General features: G+C 36.8%; 2 protein-coding genes across 3 annotated transcripts in view; one reads left to right on the top strand and one right to left on the bottom strand.

The window, feature by feature from the left end:
• Positions 1-6,187, bottom strand: part of LOC107702790 (E3 ubiquitin-protein ligase listerin-like) — a 26,977-nt gene extending 20,790 nt beyond the window's left edge. For both annotated transcript variants that reach the window (XM_016505206.1, XM_016505204.1), the window contains exons 1-10: positions 6,081-6,187; positions 5,474-5,680; positions 4,924-5,022; positions 4,338-4,568; positions 4,170-4,222; positions 3,819-3,999; positions 3,250-3,423; positions 2,564-2,754; positions 1,094-1,241; positions 286-1,020 (exon numbers count right to left, since the gene is read on the bottom strand). In XM_016505206.1, coding sequence (XP_016360692.1) covers positions 286-1,020; positions 1,094-1,241; positions 2,564-2,754; positions 3,250-3,423; positions 3,819-3,999; positions 4,170-4,222; positions 4,338-4,568; positions 4,924-5,022; positions 5,474-5,680; positions 6,081-6,122 — 2,061 coding nt within the window. In that variant the 5' untranslated portion in view covers positions 6,123-6,187. The remainder of the gene's footprint in view (positions 1-285; positions 1,021-1,093; positions 1,242-2,563; positions 2,755-3,249; positions 3,424-3,818; positions 4,000-4,169; positions 4,223-4,337; positions 4,569-4,923; positions 5,023-5,473; positions 5,681-6,080) is intronic.
• LOC107702791 (notchless protein homolog 1-like) overlaps positions 6,184-14,164 on the top strand; it is a 10,928-nt gene continuing 2,947 nt past the window's right edge. The window contains exons 1-10 of the mRNA XM_016505207.1: positions 6,184-6,264; positions 6,437-6,577; positions 9,650-9,867; positions 9,967-10,046; positions 10,133-10,209; positions 10,309-10,406; positions 10,836-11,028; positions 11,308-11,443; positions 13,615-13,661; positions 13,744-13,946. Coding sequence (XP_016360693.1) covers positions 6,443-6,577; positions 9,650-9,867; positions 9,967-10,046; positions 10,133-10,209; positions 10,309-10,406; positions 10,836-11,028; positions 11,308-11,443; positions 13,615-13,661; positions 13,744-13,946 — 1,187 coding nt within the window. The 5' untranslated portion in view covers positions 6,184-6,264; positions 6,437-6,442. The remainder of the gene's footprint in view (positions 6,265-6,436; positions 6,578-9,649; positions 9,868-9,966; positions 10,047-10,132; positions 10,210-10,308; positions 10,407-10,835; positions 11,029-11,307; positions 11,444-13,614; positions 13,662-13,743; positions 13,947-14,164) is intronic.

A 14,164-nucleotide genomic window follows, 5' to 3' on the forward strand; every position in this document is an offset into this window, starting at 1 on the left:
TATTATATTATATTATATTATATTATATTATATTATATATTATATTATTATCAAGGCTTTTGTGAAAATGTCAGAAAATAATATCACATTATTATTTGTAATAAATATAATTCTTTCCTGAAGACCTGAATAACCGTCTGTTATTATGCTGATGTTGTCACTTTGTGTCATGCCTAATGATACCCTTTAAACATGGTAAATACACTGAAATACAGCATCTTGTGGGTTATCGCTTTAATATATCCCTGTAGCATACCAATCCCCCGAACCACGTGGGTCTCTTACACTGATGTGGTTGAGGATCAGTGTCTTGTCATCACTGGAGCTGCAGCACTGCAGGGAGCTAAAAACCATGTCCACCAGGAAGTCAGTGTCCTTCCTGTCATCTTGTTTTAACCATACAGTCACTCTTTGAAGGAGAAAGTAGACAGCTGTGCTCTCAGCGAGCGGCCTGAGCTCCGGCCCCATTTCAGGCTTCATTTCCTCTGGCCTCAGCAGCACCTGGAACACCTGAGGACTTGGGAACGCCCCGAGCAGCTGAGACAAAAAGCGCAGGTGCCTTTCCGACTCACGATCGCTCACGTACACCATGTTGAGCTCCGCCAGCTGGCACACTAAATCCAGCAGGTGTCCATTTCTCAAGGGACAGTGCTGCTCCTCGACCACTGGAGTTTCCCTAGGAGGTTCCTCTCCTTGGCCTCTATCTTCCTTGTCCGTGAAGCAAACTTTCACCGTTTTCTTCTTCTTAGTCTGTTTACTGGCACTGTTCGGGTTATGCATAATCTGCAGGAGCGATGCAATGCCCTCCAGGGCGGTCTGCTTGGCTTCTTCACAGTCTACGTAAGTTGTGCACAAGTGACCCAGACCCTCCCAGAAGTCTGACAGCAGTCTTTGAAAGGTGGGAGTCTCTTTCCCAGCCACCCACTTTTCCCAGGACAGCAGCATATCTGAGACCTGAGGGAACAGAGGACCCGTCTGCAGCGATGGGTTTCCCAGAGCTCTGTCAATCAACGGCAGGAGCTGTGAAGAGAGAGTTCAATACATGAGACATTAGCAGATTTAGAGGGAGACCTTTTCATTGTGATCCACAGACCTGTTCTGAGATCAGCATGTTCTGGATGTTTCTCTGCTCCTGCTCATCTCCGGCATTCTGTAGGATGATAAACCGAAGGCACTCCATTGTGGCAAAAATAATGGCTGCACTCTCTGAGGGACTGGACGTGGCACGATCACTCGACAACCTGGACCAAACAGACCAGAATAAAGGAAAACATCAATTAAAAAGTGCAAATATACACTACCAGTCAAAAGTCTGGAATAATTATGATTTTTAAAATGTTTTTAAAGGCGATGTCTCTTATGCTCACCAAGACTACATGTATTTGATCAAAAATATAGAGTATTATTACAATATACAATAACAATTTTAATAAATTTTGAAATGTAATAATACATTTTACAATATTACAGTTTTACTGTATTTTTGATCAAATACATGCAGCCTTGGTGAGCATTTAACTGGTAGTCAAACGCTTGTATTCTGAATTATTATGCTTTGTCAAGACTTTATATACAAGCAACATTTTGAAATGATAAAACTGCCTGTTTAATTCTAAGGGTCATGGAAGTATGTTAAACTAAATTATTACATTTGGGGCAAGAAATTTTATAAGTGGACTTATTATACAAGGGAAAAACATTTAATACAATATATACACATACTGTATATACAGTATATATATACATTTTTTTTTTTTTTTTTTATTAAATTGTATTATGTTTCCCCCTATATATTATTATTATTATTATTATTATTGAGAAACTTTAAGAAACTTTATAAGTGGACTTATTATACTAGGGAAAAACACATAATTTTTTCCCTCATATGTGACCCTGGACCCCAAAACCAGTCATAAGTAGCACGGGTATATTTGTAGCAATAGCCAAAAATACATTGCATGGGTCAAAATTATCGATTTTTCTTTTATGCCAAAAATCATTAGGATATTAAGTAAAGATCATGTTCCATGAAGATATTTTGTAAATTTCCTACCGTAAATATATCAAAACTTAATTTTTAAGTAGTAATATGCATTGCTAAGATTTTTTTGCACCCTCAGATTCCAGATTTTCAAATAGTTGTATCTCGGCCAAATATTGTCCTATCCTAATAAACCACACATCAATGGAAAACTTATTTATTCAGCTTTCAGATGATGTATAAATGTCAGTTTAAAAAAATTGACCCTTTTGACTGGTTTTGTGGTCCAGGGTCACACATATAATTATTATAATTTTTGAGGGGAAAAAAATATATGAAATTAGTAGAAGTATATAGTAGAAGTAATATAGCAAATTTAAAAAGGTGATTCTGCTGCAGGTACTAGGGTTGGGCCGATAGATGATGCCATCGTCCATCGCCGATGGCTAACAGACATCACGATGTTAAGCCGACATTGTGATTCCCCCCCCCGCAAGCCAATTTGGTAAACATCGCCCAACCCTAGCAGGTACGTGACTATAGGATGAATGACTATATGAATAATGATATGACATTATTTACCCCTGTATGACAGATGTGAGGAATGTCCTAGAGAACTCCAGGTTGGGCTGTGTGACCTCTGCTGGCAGTTTGCTTATAAACGGGAGCAGGTTTGGATGCAGAGATGTTGCAAGACCTTGACCTCCTTCCTTAAGAAGCACCCAGAGCTTCGGCATCACGCCTTTCCTGGCACTGACATGTGTCCAGCAGTTCTGCACAGAGTTCACATGGTGACAGTGATTCTGAATCACCGCTGACAACAGACAGCTATAAGGTGCAATAACATTTCTATTAGACTGCATAAGACACTTTAATTTTAGAATGAATACAGGTTATGACAGAGCTGGAAAATGTGAGATTTTTGTTGTTTATTATTTAAAATAAATATTTATAAAAAAAATATTCATTTACAAAACTATTTAAAAGTTTGGGGTTAGAAAGATTCTTTAATATTTAAAAAAAAATAGTCTTATTCTCAGTAAAAACAGCAAAAAATATATTTATTATTACAATTTAAAATAATAGTTTTACATTTTAATATGTCTTAAAATGTCATTTATTTTTGTGATGATAAAGCTGAATTTTCAGCATCATTACTAACATATGCTGATTTGCTGCTCAAAAAAAAAAAACCTTACTGACCCCAAACTATTAAACAGTAACGTAACTTTGATTATATCTGTGTAAAAACAAAAAATCAGTCTCACATCAATGCAGGACAGAATATGGAGGACCGCCTCCCACAGAGGGGGCAGCACCACCGGGTCTGTGTCGTCAATTGACAGCAGCACAGCAGAACACGCTCGGGCCGCTTCTGCCTGGATCAGCTGGGGTGCGTCCGCACACATGGTAGCAATCAGCTCAAAGAATGCCCCTCGAATCTAGAAAATAAAACAGACAACTTTGAAAGATATTAAAACACCTGATGTGAATCTTCAAGTAAACAGGTAACAAACAGTACAAAACACATTGTAAATAATTAACTGAAATCTTCACATCTGCCAATTTTTAATAACACTGCAGATTACAGTGACATCTTATACCAAACCCTAGTCATTTTTCTGTTCTCAATAAAAACAAAAATAGAGACTAACATCTCTATTTTAATATTTCCATTTTAATAACAATTCAGAGCATATTTAATGTTTAATATACAGCTAGTTTGAAGAGGATTTTGAGCCAATGAGATTTTGATGTGGGTGTAAAGGATCTTAAATTCAAACTAGAAAAGTTGCCTGTCATGGTCACGTCTGGTTAGGATACTGGTTAGGCTCACTTGTGGGGTCTTGTGTTTGCTGTACTTCCAGAATTTTCCCTGTGTGATGAGTTGGGTTAGTCGCTCCTTTAGCAGCTCTCTGTCCTGGTCGGGTAAAATGTTCAGCAGTCTCTTCAGAGCCAGCAAAGAGCAGGTCAACAGACGGATGTACTTAGCCTCTCGCTCCTCCTCTGGCACACTCCTGCACAAAAATAAAACTAAATAAATAAAATAAAAAATATATTCTACACATAAACTACTACTATTATTAATCAGGCACACACTGCATATATCATCAAATATAACAACATGACCAAGTAAATCAAAACCAATGTCACCATCAGGTTATTTTTGTACATATCATACACTTACTGAGGGTCACTGAGAGTGTCAGCTGTTTCTTTCAGCAAATTGTCTTGAAGAACCTGAAAATCAAAAAGAATATTAAAAAAACTTTAGCTGAGCAATGACAACATTCATCAAAAAATCTGCAGTATGTCATTTTTTCTCACTATGAGCTTAAGATAAGCTTTATCTTACATTCAGGACTTCATCTTTACAGAAGCTGATGGCCTCTGGTTGTTTATTCAGGGGAAATGCGGCCTGGAAAGCAGCGCTGGCAGCCGAGGCAGCAGGAGAGTATGTGTCACACTGAGAGATGAGCCAGTGACCCATGATGCTCTTCAGGTAGGGGGCCAGATTCCTCTTCACTTTTAAAACCAGCTGCTCAAAGGCCTGCTGTGTGGCCTCTCGCACACGGCGATCGTGGTCCTGATGAAAATATATTATATATTAAACCAACCTTTGATCTACACAAATACACAACTAAATTAAACATTAAAATTCAACTAAACTAAACATTTACATCTTCTTGCTGCCTCTATATGAAGTGGGATCCAAATATCTGAGACCACTAGAGAAAACTCAGTTTTGCCCGTTTCTTATTTAATACAAAATCTTCCATTGAAAATTATATAATCAATATCACAATTTGAATAAAATGTTCAACTGAAAAATGTACATTTACACAAACACAAAGACTAAATAAAATTATATACAAGATAAAATTATAAATATATCAATAAATAATATACAAATAATGATAGGGTTGTCATTATTCCCTTACCATTGATATTCGGCAGTATATCCGAGGCCAGTATGGGAGGACACCTTTTACAACATCAGGCTGTCGCTCTTGACACATTGCTCCAAACTCTTGTACTGCCTGAAATACACATTAACCAGTATTTATGAGTCATTCAATTACTGAGTCAGTTAAATGAAATGTTTTATATAAATTGATATGTAACAGGACTGGATTATTCGGTTTATTTACTGAAATTGCAAATTTACATTTTCAATATACCTTATATAGCCGTTATATTTTAATCATACTATCTATTACATGCTGTATTGTGTTAGATGTTAATAATAAATATTTCTGATATATTAAGTGGCAGATTTGTGTTTAAAGCCATAAATGCAAAGTTAACTTGAATTGTGCCTGTAAGTAACAAAAGTTAAAAAAATATATACATAAATATACTCAACGATTTTTTTTTATTTAACAGGTTTAATCGACATCTATATACATCTAAGAATCAACTAACTCAAAAACCAAAACATTTCTATTACTTTAAATAACAACAACTCCAATCAATCACAATAAATTATACCTTCAATTTTGTGACCGCATCTCTCTTGGACAGCTTCCGTAGGACCATGCGGAAGTCTGCATCCACTAGATTGTCTATCTCCTCTGCCCCCTGTACTGCAGGTACATATCCTGGATCACTGGAGGTAGAGACACCAAATCCTACAAACCCGGGTGCAACGCCATTTTCCCTGGCCAACAGATCAGCAGCTCTGCCACTGCTGGATGGCTGAATAACAGGAAACACAGGGCTGTCATTACACATTCCTCACCATTTCCTATTAAGATTATTATCGTCCTATGGTATAGTCAGGTTACATCACTATCATATATGGTTGCTCAACTAATGCACTTTCTGTCTGATTACACTACAAACACGTGACGCCAGGACTCTAAGAACACAGGTTTACATAACAGACACGATAAAAAAAATGCTTGTCATATCAAATGTTTCATAAACACTTTACTTTTATACAATATGTGACAGGAAGTACATAATACCAATTTGTTGTAGTGAGCTATCCATGTGAACAGTTGTAGAGTCGGCTACACTGACTTTTGCTATTATTTTACAGTTTTGGCTTGTAGCTAGAAAATGTTAATAATCGAATAACTTTTATTTGTCTTACCCGAACATTTCCTTTCGTTCTCTGTTTATTTTTGCCACCCATTCTTGTGTCGGCTGAGCTTCTGCTTCTTTTCCGACTTGAGTCACACTAGGCGCGCGGTTATGATGTCAGGCACACGTAGTTTGCGTGCGTCAAAATACATCACGTTGCACGCCGTGGAGTGTGCTGTGATCAATAACGACAGGTATTTCTCTTTACTTTGTGGACATTCTCGTATTCTGTATAGATATGGAATTCGTGTTTATTTCTTTAATTTATAATATATTACTGACAGATATTTGATAAAAATAGCTTGTTCTGAACTTTCGTGCCTCACGTGCTGGTAGTGTATACTTCAATGTGTTTCTCGTTTGAAGAGAAAGATGAGCGTGGACGCGGAGCGTGTGTTGATCCAGCTCCAGGATGAGAGCGGTGAGGTGCTCGGATCCCCCTTCGATGTGCCGCTGGACATCAGTCCGGATAAACTGCAGCTGGTCTGCAACGCACTGTTACAGAAGGTAGGAATGACGGACTGGAGTATGTACTTCATCCAGCTGTCAGAGCCCATGATGTATTGGAGTCTGGTACCTATGATCTATTCTTTTAGAACCCTACTTTTATGATAGATCTGAAAATCTGTATTAAGATACGTAATGCACATATCTACCGTTCAAAAGTTTGGGGTCGGTAAGATTTTGTATTGTTTTGAAATAAGTCAATGCCAATGCTGCATTTATTTGATCATGAATACAGTAAAACCGTAATAGTGTGAAATAATATTACAATTTAGAATAACTGTTTTCTATTTTAATATAATTTTAAAGTGTAATTTATTCCTGTGATGGAAAAACTGAAATTTTCAGCATAATTACATCAGTCTTGAGTGTCACATGATCCTTCAAAAATCATTCTGATATTTTGATTTGGTGCTCAAGAAACCTTTCGTATTATTATCAATGATGGAAACAGTTGTGATACATTTTTTCAGGACTTTCAGACTTTTCAAATGCAGGACTTTGCATTTATCTGAAATCGAAATCTTTTGCAACATTGTAAATGCCTTTACTGTCAATTTTGATATTTTGACATAATGCACCGGTTCTAAATAAAAGTAATACGTTCTCAAAACATCTCACTGACCCCAAACGGTAATGTATACTTCGTTTATTGCAATCTGTAAAACACTAAATCACTTTATCCTCATGTGTTGTTCACATATTTGGGTAGTTGACATATGATGTGACAGCAGTGTGACATACTATGTCTTAAAGGGGTCATATGATGCGATTTCAATTTTTCCTTTCTCTTTGGAGTGTTACAAGCTCTTGGTGCATAAAGAAGATCTGTAAAGTTGCAAAGACTAAAGTCTCAAATCCAAAGAGATATTCTTTATAAAAGTTAAGACTTGTCCACGCCCTCCTAAAATGGCTCGTTTAAACACGCCCCCACATGTCTATGTCACTGTGTGGGAAGATTTGCATAACGCCACCCAAATGTTCACGCAAAGAAAGAAGGCGTAACTTTTATTCTCCTGGAGCATTACTTCTACTATGCATATGTGGAGTTTCTGCTCAAGGGCGCCCTCCGGCATCCAGTATGAATTAAACAGTCAATACATTAAGTGTGTACTCAGTAATGCTCACAACACCCTATTTTGGGAGCAGAGTAGCATACAATGGGTCTGTGCACAAAGGCTGTTTCTATAAAGTGGGGCAGTTCCAACTTTGCAAGGACAGTCTGGCGCTTCTGACTCGCAGCCTGTAAGTACATTTTTTATATTTAAAGAATTTGCCACTGATGATTCAAACGCGAGGAGCGCTTGTTTGTCATTTCTCCAATCACAAATGCAGACATGGTTTTATGTTTACACGGCGTGAATACGCAACGCGTAAAAACACAGTATAAGTCATTATAATCCATAATTTTGTCCCCACTGGATGCAACAAATGCCTCATTTGTAATGGGTTTTATTGTTTTTTTAACCTTAAACCGCATAAACACATTTCATTACACCAAATACACAACATAATGTTCTTTTTAGCAATGTCATATGACCCCTTTAAACACCAAAAATGTAAAAAAAAAAAATTCCTAATTTTGTGTAGTTAATAATATAATACTTTGTAAAATATAATGTAAAAATAATGTAATAATGTACTTTTAATTAGGGTTTATTACATAATATGTTGTTTTATTACATAATATATTGGTTACTTGGTGAATTGCAAAATAAACAAAAAAATGTTGTGGTGAAAAGCACAAAAGAAATGATGACCAGCACATAAAATATACAATTTCCCATTTTTTCACATTTCCACATCTTCCACATTTCTTTTCAACCTATAGTCTTGATGTTGAAAAAAACTAATGACCTTGTTATTTGTCAATTACCCATTACATCAGCAAGCCTTGTTCAATAACATGTATAATGTATAACAGCTTTGCTTAAAGGGGTCCTATTATGCTTTTTCACTTTTTGAATTTTAGTCAGTGTGTAGTAGTGTGTATGTTTGGGCATAAAAAAGATCTACAAAGTTACAAATCTCAAAGTCCACTCCAAAGGGAGATATTTCATTTTTTAATTTCCCTTTTCAAGAACTAAAATGAATGGCTCATTTGGACTACAGCGTTGTTTTCCGGGGTATTGTGATGTCATAAAGCGGCCCATTAGAATATCATTAAAGTAATTCCTGCCTACAGAAATTCGAATGGTTGTGGGATGGGACGAGGTCGTAGCTTGGTTGTGTGCATCAGTCAAGATGAAGATGAAGAAGTGCTGCTGTAGTGTCAAGTTTTCGGCATGTCGAAGAAATGCTGTTTTTTCATAAATTGCTGAAAGTACAATACTGGACAATGATGTAATCTGCAGAATTTACACTTCAATTATGAGACTATTGTATAAATAAATTCAACTGTATAACAGTTTCACTACAATTCCTGTTATAATGTTAGAATTAAAGAACAATAAACATAATACATATTACCGTTGCACTTATCTGTACATAGTAAATGCACTTATTTTTAAGCGGTTGTTGACATCGTATCTAAAACGTGATTTAGCCAAAAAAAAAAACTAGCGTTACCATTCTAATATGTCTTGCAATATTTGTGCGTGCAAAGGTTTTGCGCGATCCTCTTGTTCAATATTCTCGGGGTCTGAATCCGGCTCAAATTGATATGGCAATATTGACGCCATCCTTAACTATACCGGAGCAGACATAACTTGCTGCTTTGGCAAGGGCCGGGGCAGTACTGAAACACCGTCTAAGCTGTTCGCCAATCACAACGCACTGGGACAGCTAACCTTCATCAAACCCAGAACTAATCGAGCCGTTTGTGCCAGGCTGGGGAGAAAGGTATTGTAATAATGTAAATTGTGAAAAATAATGCGTTTTTCGAAACACCAAGCATGAGAGCATGTGTACACCCCCAAAACAAAATCAAGACTTTGTAAAAGAGCATAATAGGACCCCTTTAAAAAAATTAACTACATTACTTTGAATGACTAGAGGCTGGTTATGAATGATGCAGGTTATGATTTACTGCAGATTTTATTGTTTCATAACCCTGATCTTTTTGTCTGTCTGCAGGAGGAGCCTGTGCCGTTCCTGTTCTTTGTGAAGGATGCAGAGGTGGTGTCGTCCCTGGGCTCCTGTGTGCAGACGCTGGGCCTGGAGACTGAGCAGGTGCTGCCGGTTGTGTACCAGCCGCAGGCCGTGTTTCGTGTGCGGGCCGTGGCTCGATGCACCAGCTCTTTGGAGGGCCACACAGAGGCAGTCATCTCTGTGGCTTTTAGCCCTACAGGAAAGTAAGTGGATTAAACAGTGACATTACATGTTAATTTATATAAATATTTAACAAATCAGGCTGCATGCATTCAAATAAAGCTTTTGGGGATGTTACTCAGATATCTTGCCAGTGGATCTGGGGACACAACAGTGAGGTTTTGGGATCTGAGCACAGAAACGCCACACCACACTGCTAGGGGTCAGTTTTTCACTCAGTGATATCAAATACAGGGCATCTGTAAGTTAAACCATGCATCTGAACTTTTGTCCATCATATTTTATAAGGACACACACATTGGATTTTGTCCATTGCCTGGTCTCCAGATGGCAAGAAACTAGCATCAGGATGCAAAAACAGTCAGGTGAGCATATCACGTTTATTATTAAGTCACTGATATTCCAGTGTACAAGACGTTCTGTCGGATTAACATATTGTTTTATATTTCCTATGATTTTTGCAGATCTTCTTGTGGGATCCGATCACAGGAAGTCAGATTGGAAAGACCTTGACGGGACATACAAAGTGGATCACCTGGCTGTGCTGGGAACCTCTTCACCTGTGAGTTTAGAAAAATCAGTTTGGCCGTGTATTTAAAGTATGTTTTATATTTGTTAATTTGAATGTGTTAATTTTGTTATTTTAGCTCCACAGTGAATTCATAATCAAATTTAATATAAATTAAAAAAAATTATTAGCTTATTTTTAGTTTTTGTATTAAATTGTATTATAATATAATTATTATAATAATTAATATTATATTGTTTATGTAAGGAATAATTGACGACGGGCCATTGAAATGTTAGAAAATAATGAGGTAGTGATGCCACTACACCTCAGGTGTGCATTATTTTCTAATAATTCAATGGACCGGAGTCAATTATTCCACTTATACTACGGTTACCTGACTTCAAGACGTTGTTCTGAACATTTTATAATAAAGTAATAAAATAACATGACAATTAATCAGCCATTTTCACTCCATCACAGGAACCCAGAGTGTCGGTATTTGGCTAGCACCAGTAAAGACTGTTCGATTCGGATCTGGGATACGGTTTTGGGCCGCTGTGATAAGATCCTGACCGGACACACACAGTCTGTGACGTGTGTAAAATGGGGAGGTGATGGTCTCCTGTACACCTCATCTCAGGACAGAACCATTAAAGTCTGGAGAGCCAAAGATGTAAGATCTGTCCACTCATGATGGATTAAATATAACTTGAAACTAGGGCTGCACGATAAATCGCATGCGATATTTAACGCGCATCTTATCAGTAAAGCCGGTTCTGTAATCAGCGGTAAATCTCCATCACGTGTGTGCTTTCACATTGAGCAGCATTAACTACACAGAGCCGGCATTAAATATCGCATGCGATTTATCGTGCAGCCCTACTTGAAACTATACTTACTAGGGTGTTTGACTGAATGATGGTGTGAATATCTGTTCTGGTCTGTGCTGTAGGGGGTTCAGTGTCGTACACTGCAAGGTCACGCTCACTGGGTCAACACGCTGGCCCTCAGCACCGACTACGTTCTGCGCACAGGAGCGTTTGAGCCTGCTACTGCAACCATAAACCCTCAGGATCTCTCTGGATCATGTATGTTTCAACAGCTGCAGTTGATTCATTATTATACACTACACTACTGTTCAAAGGTTTGTGGTTGCCAAGGCTGCATTTATTTGATCAAAAATACAGTAAAACAGTAATATTGTGAAATATAATTACAATTTAATATAACTGTTTTTTATTTCAATATATTTTACAATGTAACTTACTCCTGTGATTAGGGATGTAACGATTCACTCAACTCCCGATTCGATTCGATTCACTATTTTGATTTCACAATTCGATTCGATTCACGATTTATTTTTTACAAAATGAGATTTAAGACAAATTATAAATTAAATGTGTCCTTTTATTATTGCTTAGACAAAATACTGTACGTTTCTTTGTGAAATTGAAATATAACACTATAATAATATACCTTAAAGCGTTTCCTTGGTTTCTGCTGTAAACAAAGCAGCGCATGAACTTTAATATGCATTATACAGAGGCAAGAAGGAAAGAAAAAATACCATCGAAAGACAGTAAGTTCCCCTCAGACATACATTCATATAAACTCCTATGAATCGCGATTTGTTTAGCATCTCAACCGATTTGAATCGTCACATATTTAAATCGATTTTCAACCGGCTCGTGGTTAATCGTTACATCCCTAGCCAGTCCAATTTTTTCAGTCCAGAAAAATCACCAGCTCTGTCATAGACGATAGAGTACGATCACTGTGGTTACCGCTACAGGCACAATTGAGGCAGCTACCAGCTCCTCATAGGACCCTGGAGTCAGTAGTGTAGCACATACACATGCAGAGAACGTAAAAGTCGGTGGCAGCACCATCGTCATATGTGTGTATTCTACGGTCTTTGGTTTATTGACAACAGAACAGCATGTAGTGAGAACGTGGGTACAAAGTAATGGTGATCGATATGCATTATACAGAGGCAAGAAGGAAAGAAAAAATACCATCGAAAGACAGTAAGTTCCCCTCAGACATACATTCATATAAACTCCTATGAATCGCGATTTGTTTAGCATCTCAACCGATTTGAATCGTCACATATTTAAATCGATTTTCAACCGGCTCGTGGTTAATCGTTACATCCCTACCTGTGATGCAAAGCTGAATTTTCAGCATCATTATTCCAGTCTTCAGTGTCAAATTTGTGAGATATAATTTCAGAATTTTCTTTTTTTTCTCTCTTCTTTGTTTCCGCAACAAAATAAAAACATTTAAAAAAAATAATAATAATTGACTTTTTATCTCACACTTCTGTTTTTATCTCAATTTTGAGTTCATATCCTACAATATTGAGTTCATATCTTACAATAATAATCCTTCAGAAATCATTATCATTGATTTGTTTTTCAAGAAACTTTTCTTACTATTATCAATGTTGAAAATTATGGAAGCTTGTTTCCGCCAAGGGATAAAAAACATAAATGAAATTTAATCTTACAATTCAGACTTTTTTCTGGAAGAACAAAAAAGTGAGAATTGTAAGATATGAACTCAAAATTGCAGTCAGATCTGTGAGATAGAAAGTCACAATTATTTTTATTTTTTTTATTCTGTGGTGGAAACAAAAAACTGAATTATAAACTCAGAATTCAGAGGAAAAAAAGGATGTAATTCTGAGTTAATATCTCACAAATCTGACTGTATATCTCATAATTCTGAGAATTATCAATTCAGAATTGCTCAAAAAAAGTGAATTATGAGATAAAAAGAGGCAGAAACAAACTTCCATAGAAAACAGTTGTGCTGCTCAATAGCTTTGTAGAAAATGGTAATTTTTTTTCAGGATTCTTTGAATAGAAAGCTCAAAAGAACAGCATTTATTTGAAATTTGAAATAGAAATCTTTTGTAACATTATAATTGTATTTACTCTCTCTTTTGATCAATTTAATGCATCCTTGCTGAATAAGTATTCATTATATATATATATATATATATATATATATATATACACACACACACACACACACACACACACACAGTAGTCAACATTTGAAGTGAATCAAAAAAGTTCATTAAAATTGTCCTAATACAAGAATGCATTTTGGTTTTAGAACAACTTTGATGAAAGGTTTCGATCCACTTCAGATGTTGACTACTGTATATATATCTTGCTGACCCCAAACTTGTGAACTGCAGTAGATGTAATATGGTTAATTTTATAAATATAAATGTTTCTGCTTTCTACAGTGGAAGAGATCAAGGAAAAGGCTTTGACGCGTTACAACGGTGTCAGAGTGGGTGAGACCAGTCTATATACAGTATCGACCTGTAAGAGAAAGAATTTGTGTATAAACCTGAACATTTGGTCTTCTTAAGGGTGAAGGTCATGAGAGGCTGGTGTCAGGATCAGATGATTTCACAATGTTCTTATGGAACCCAGCAGAGGAGAAGAAGCCAGTGGCCCGTTTGACGGGTCACCAAGCGCTGGTCAATGAGGTGCTGTTCTCACCAGACACACGACTGATCGCCAGCGCTTCCTTCGATAAGTCTATAAAGATTTGGGATGGAAAGACGGGAAAGTAAGCCGGATGGTCCCAGATCCTTGATTGATTTGGTTGTTGTTGTTTTTCAGAATAGCATACTACCATATTTCTATAATATATGTGCAGTACTACAGTAGTCAACATTTGAAGTGGATCAAAAAAGTTGGAGTGGAAAAAGTTCATCAAAGTTGTTCTAAGACAAGAACGGGTATTGTTTTGGTTTTAGGACAACTTTGATGAAAGGTTTTGATCCA

The sequence above is a fragment of the Sinocyclocheilus anshuiensis genome, unplaced genomic scaffold (genome assembly GCF_001515605.1).
Source record: "Sinocyclocheilus anshuiensis isolate Anshui unplaced genomic scaffold, SAMN03320099.WGS_v1.1 scaffold1035, whole genome shotgun sequence".
NCBI classification, from domain to species: Eukaryota; Metazoa; Chordata; class Actinopteri; order Cypriniformes; family Cyprinidae; genus Sinocyclocheilus; species Sinocyclocheilus anshuiensis.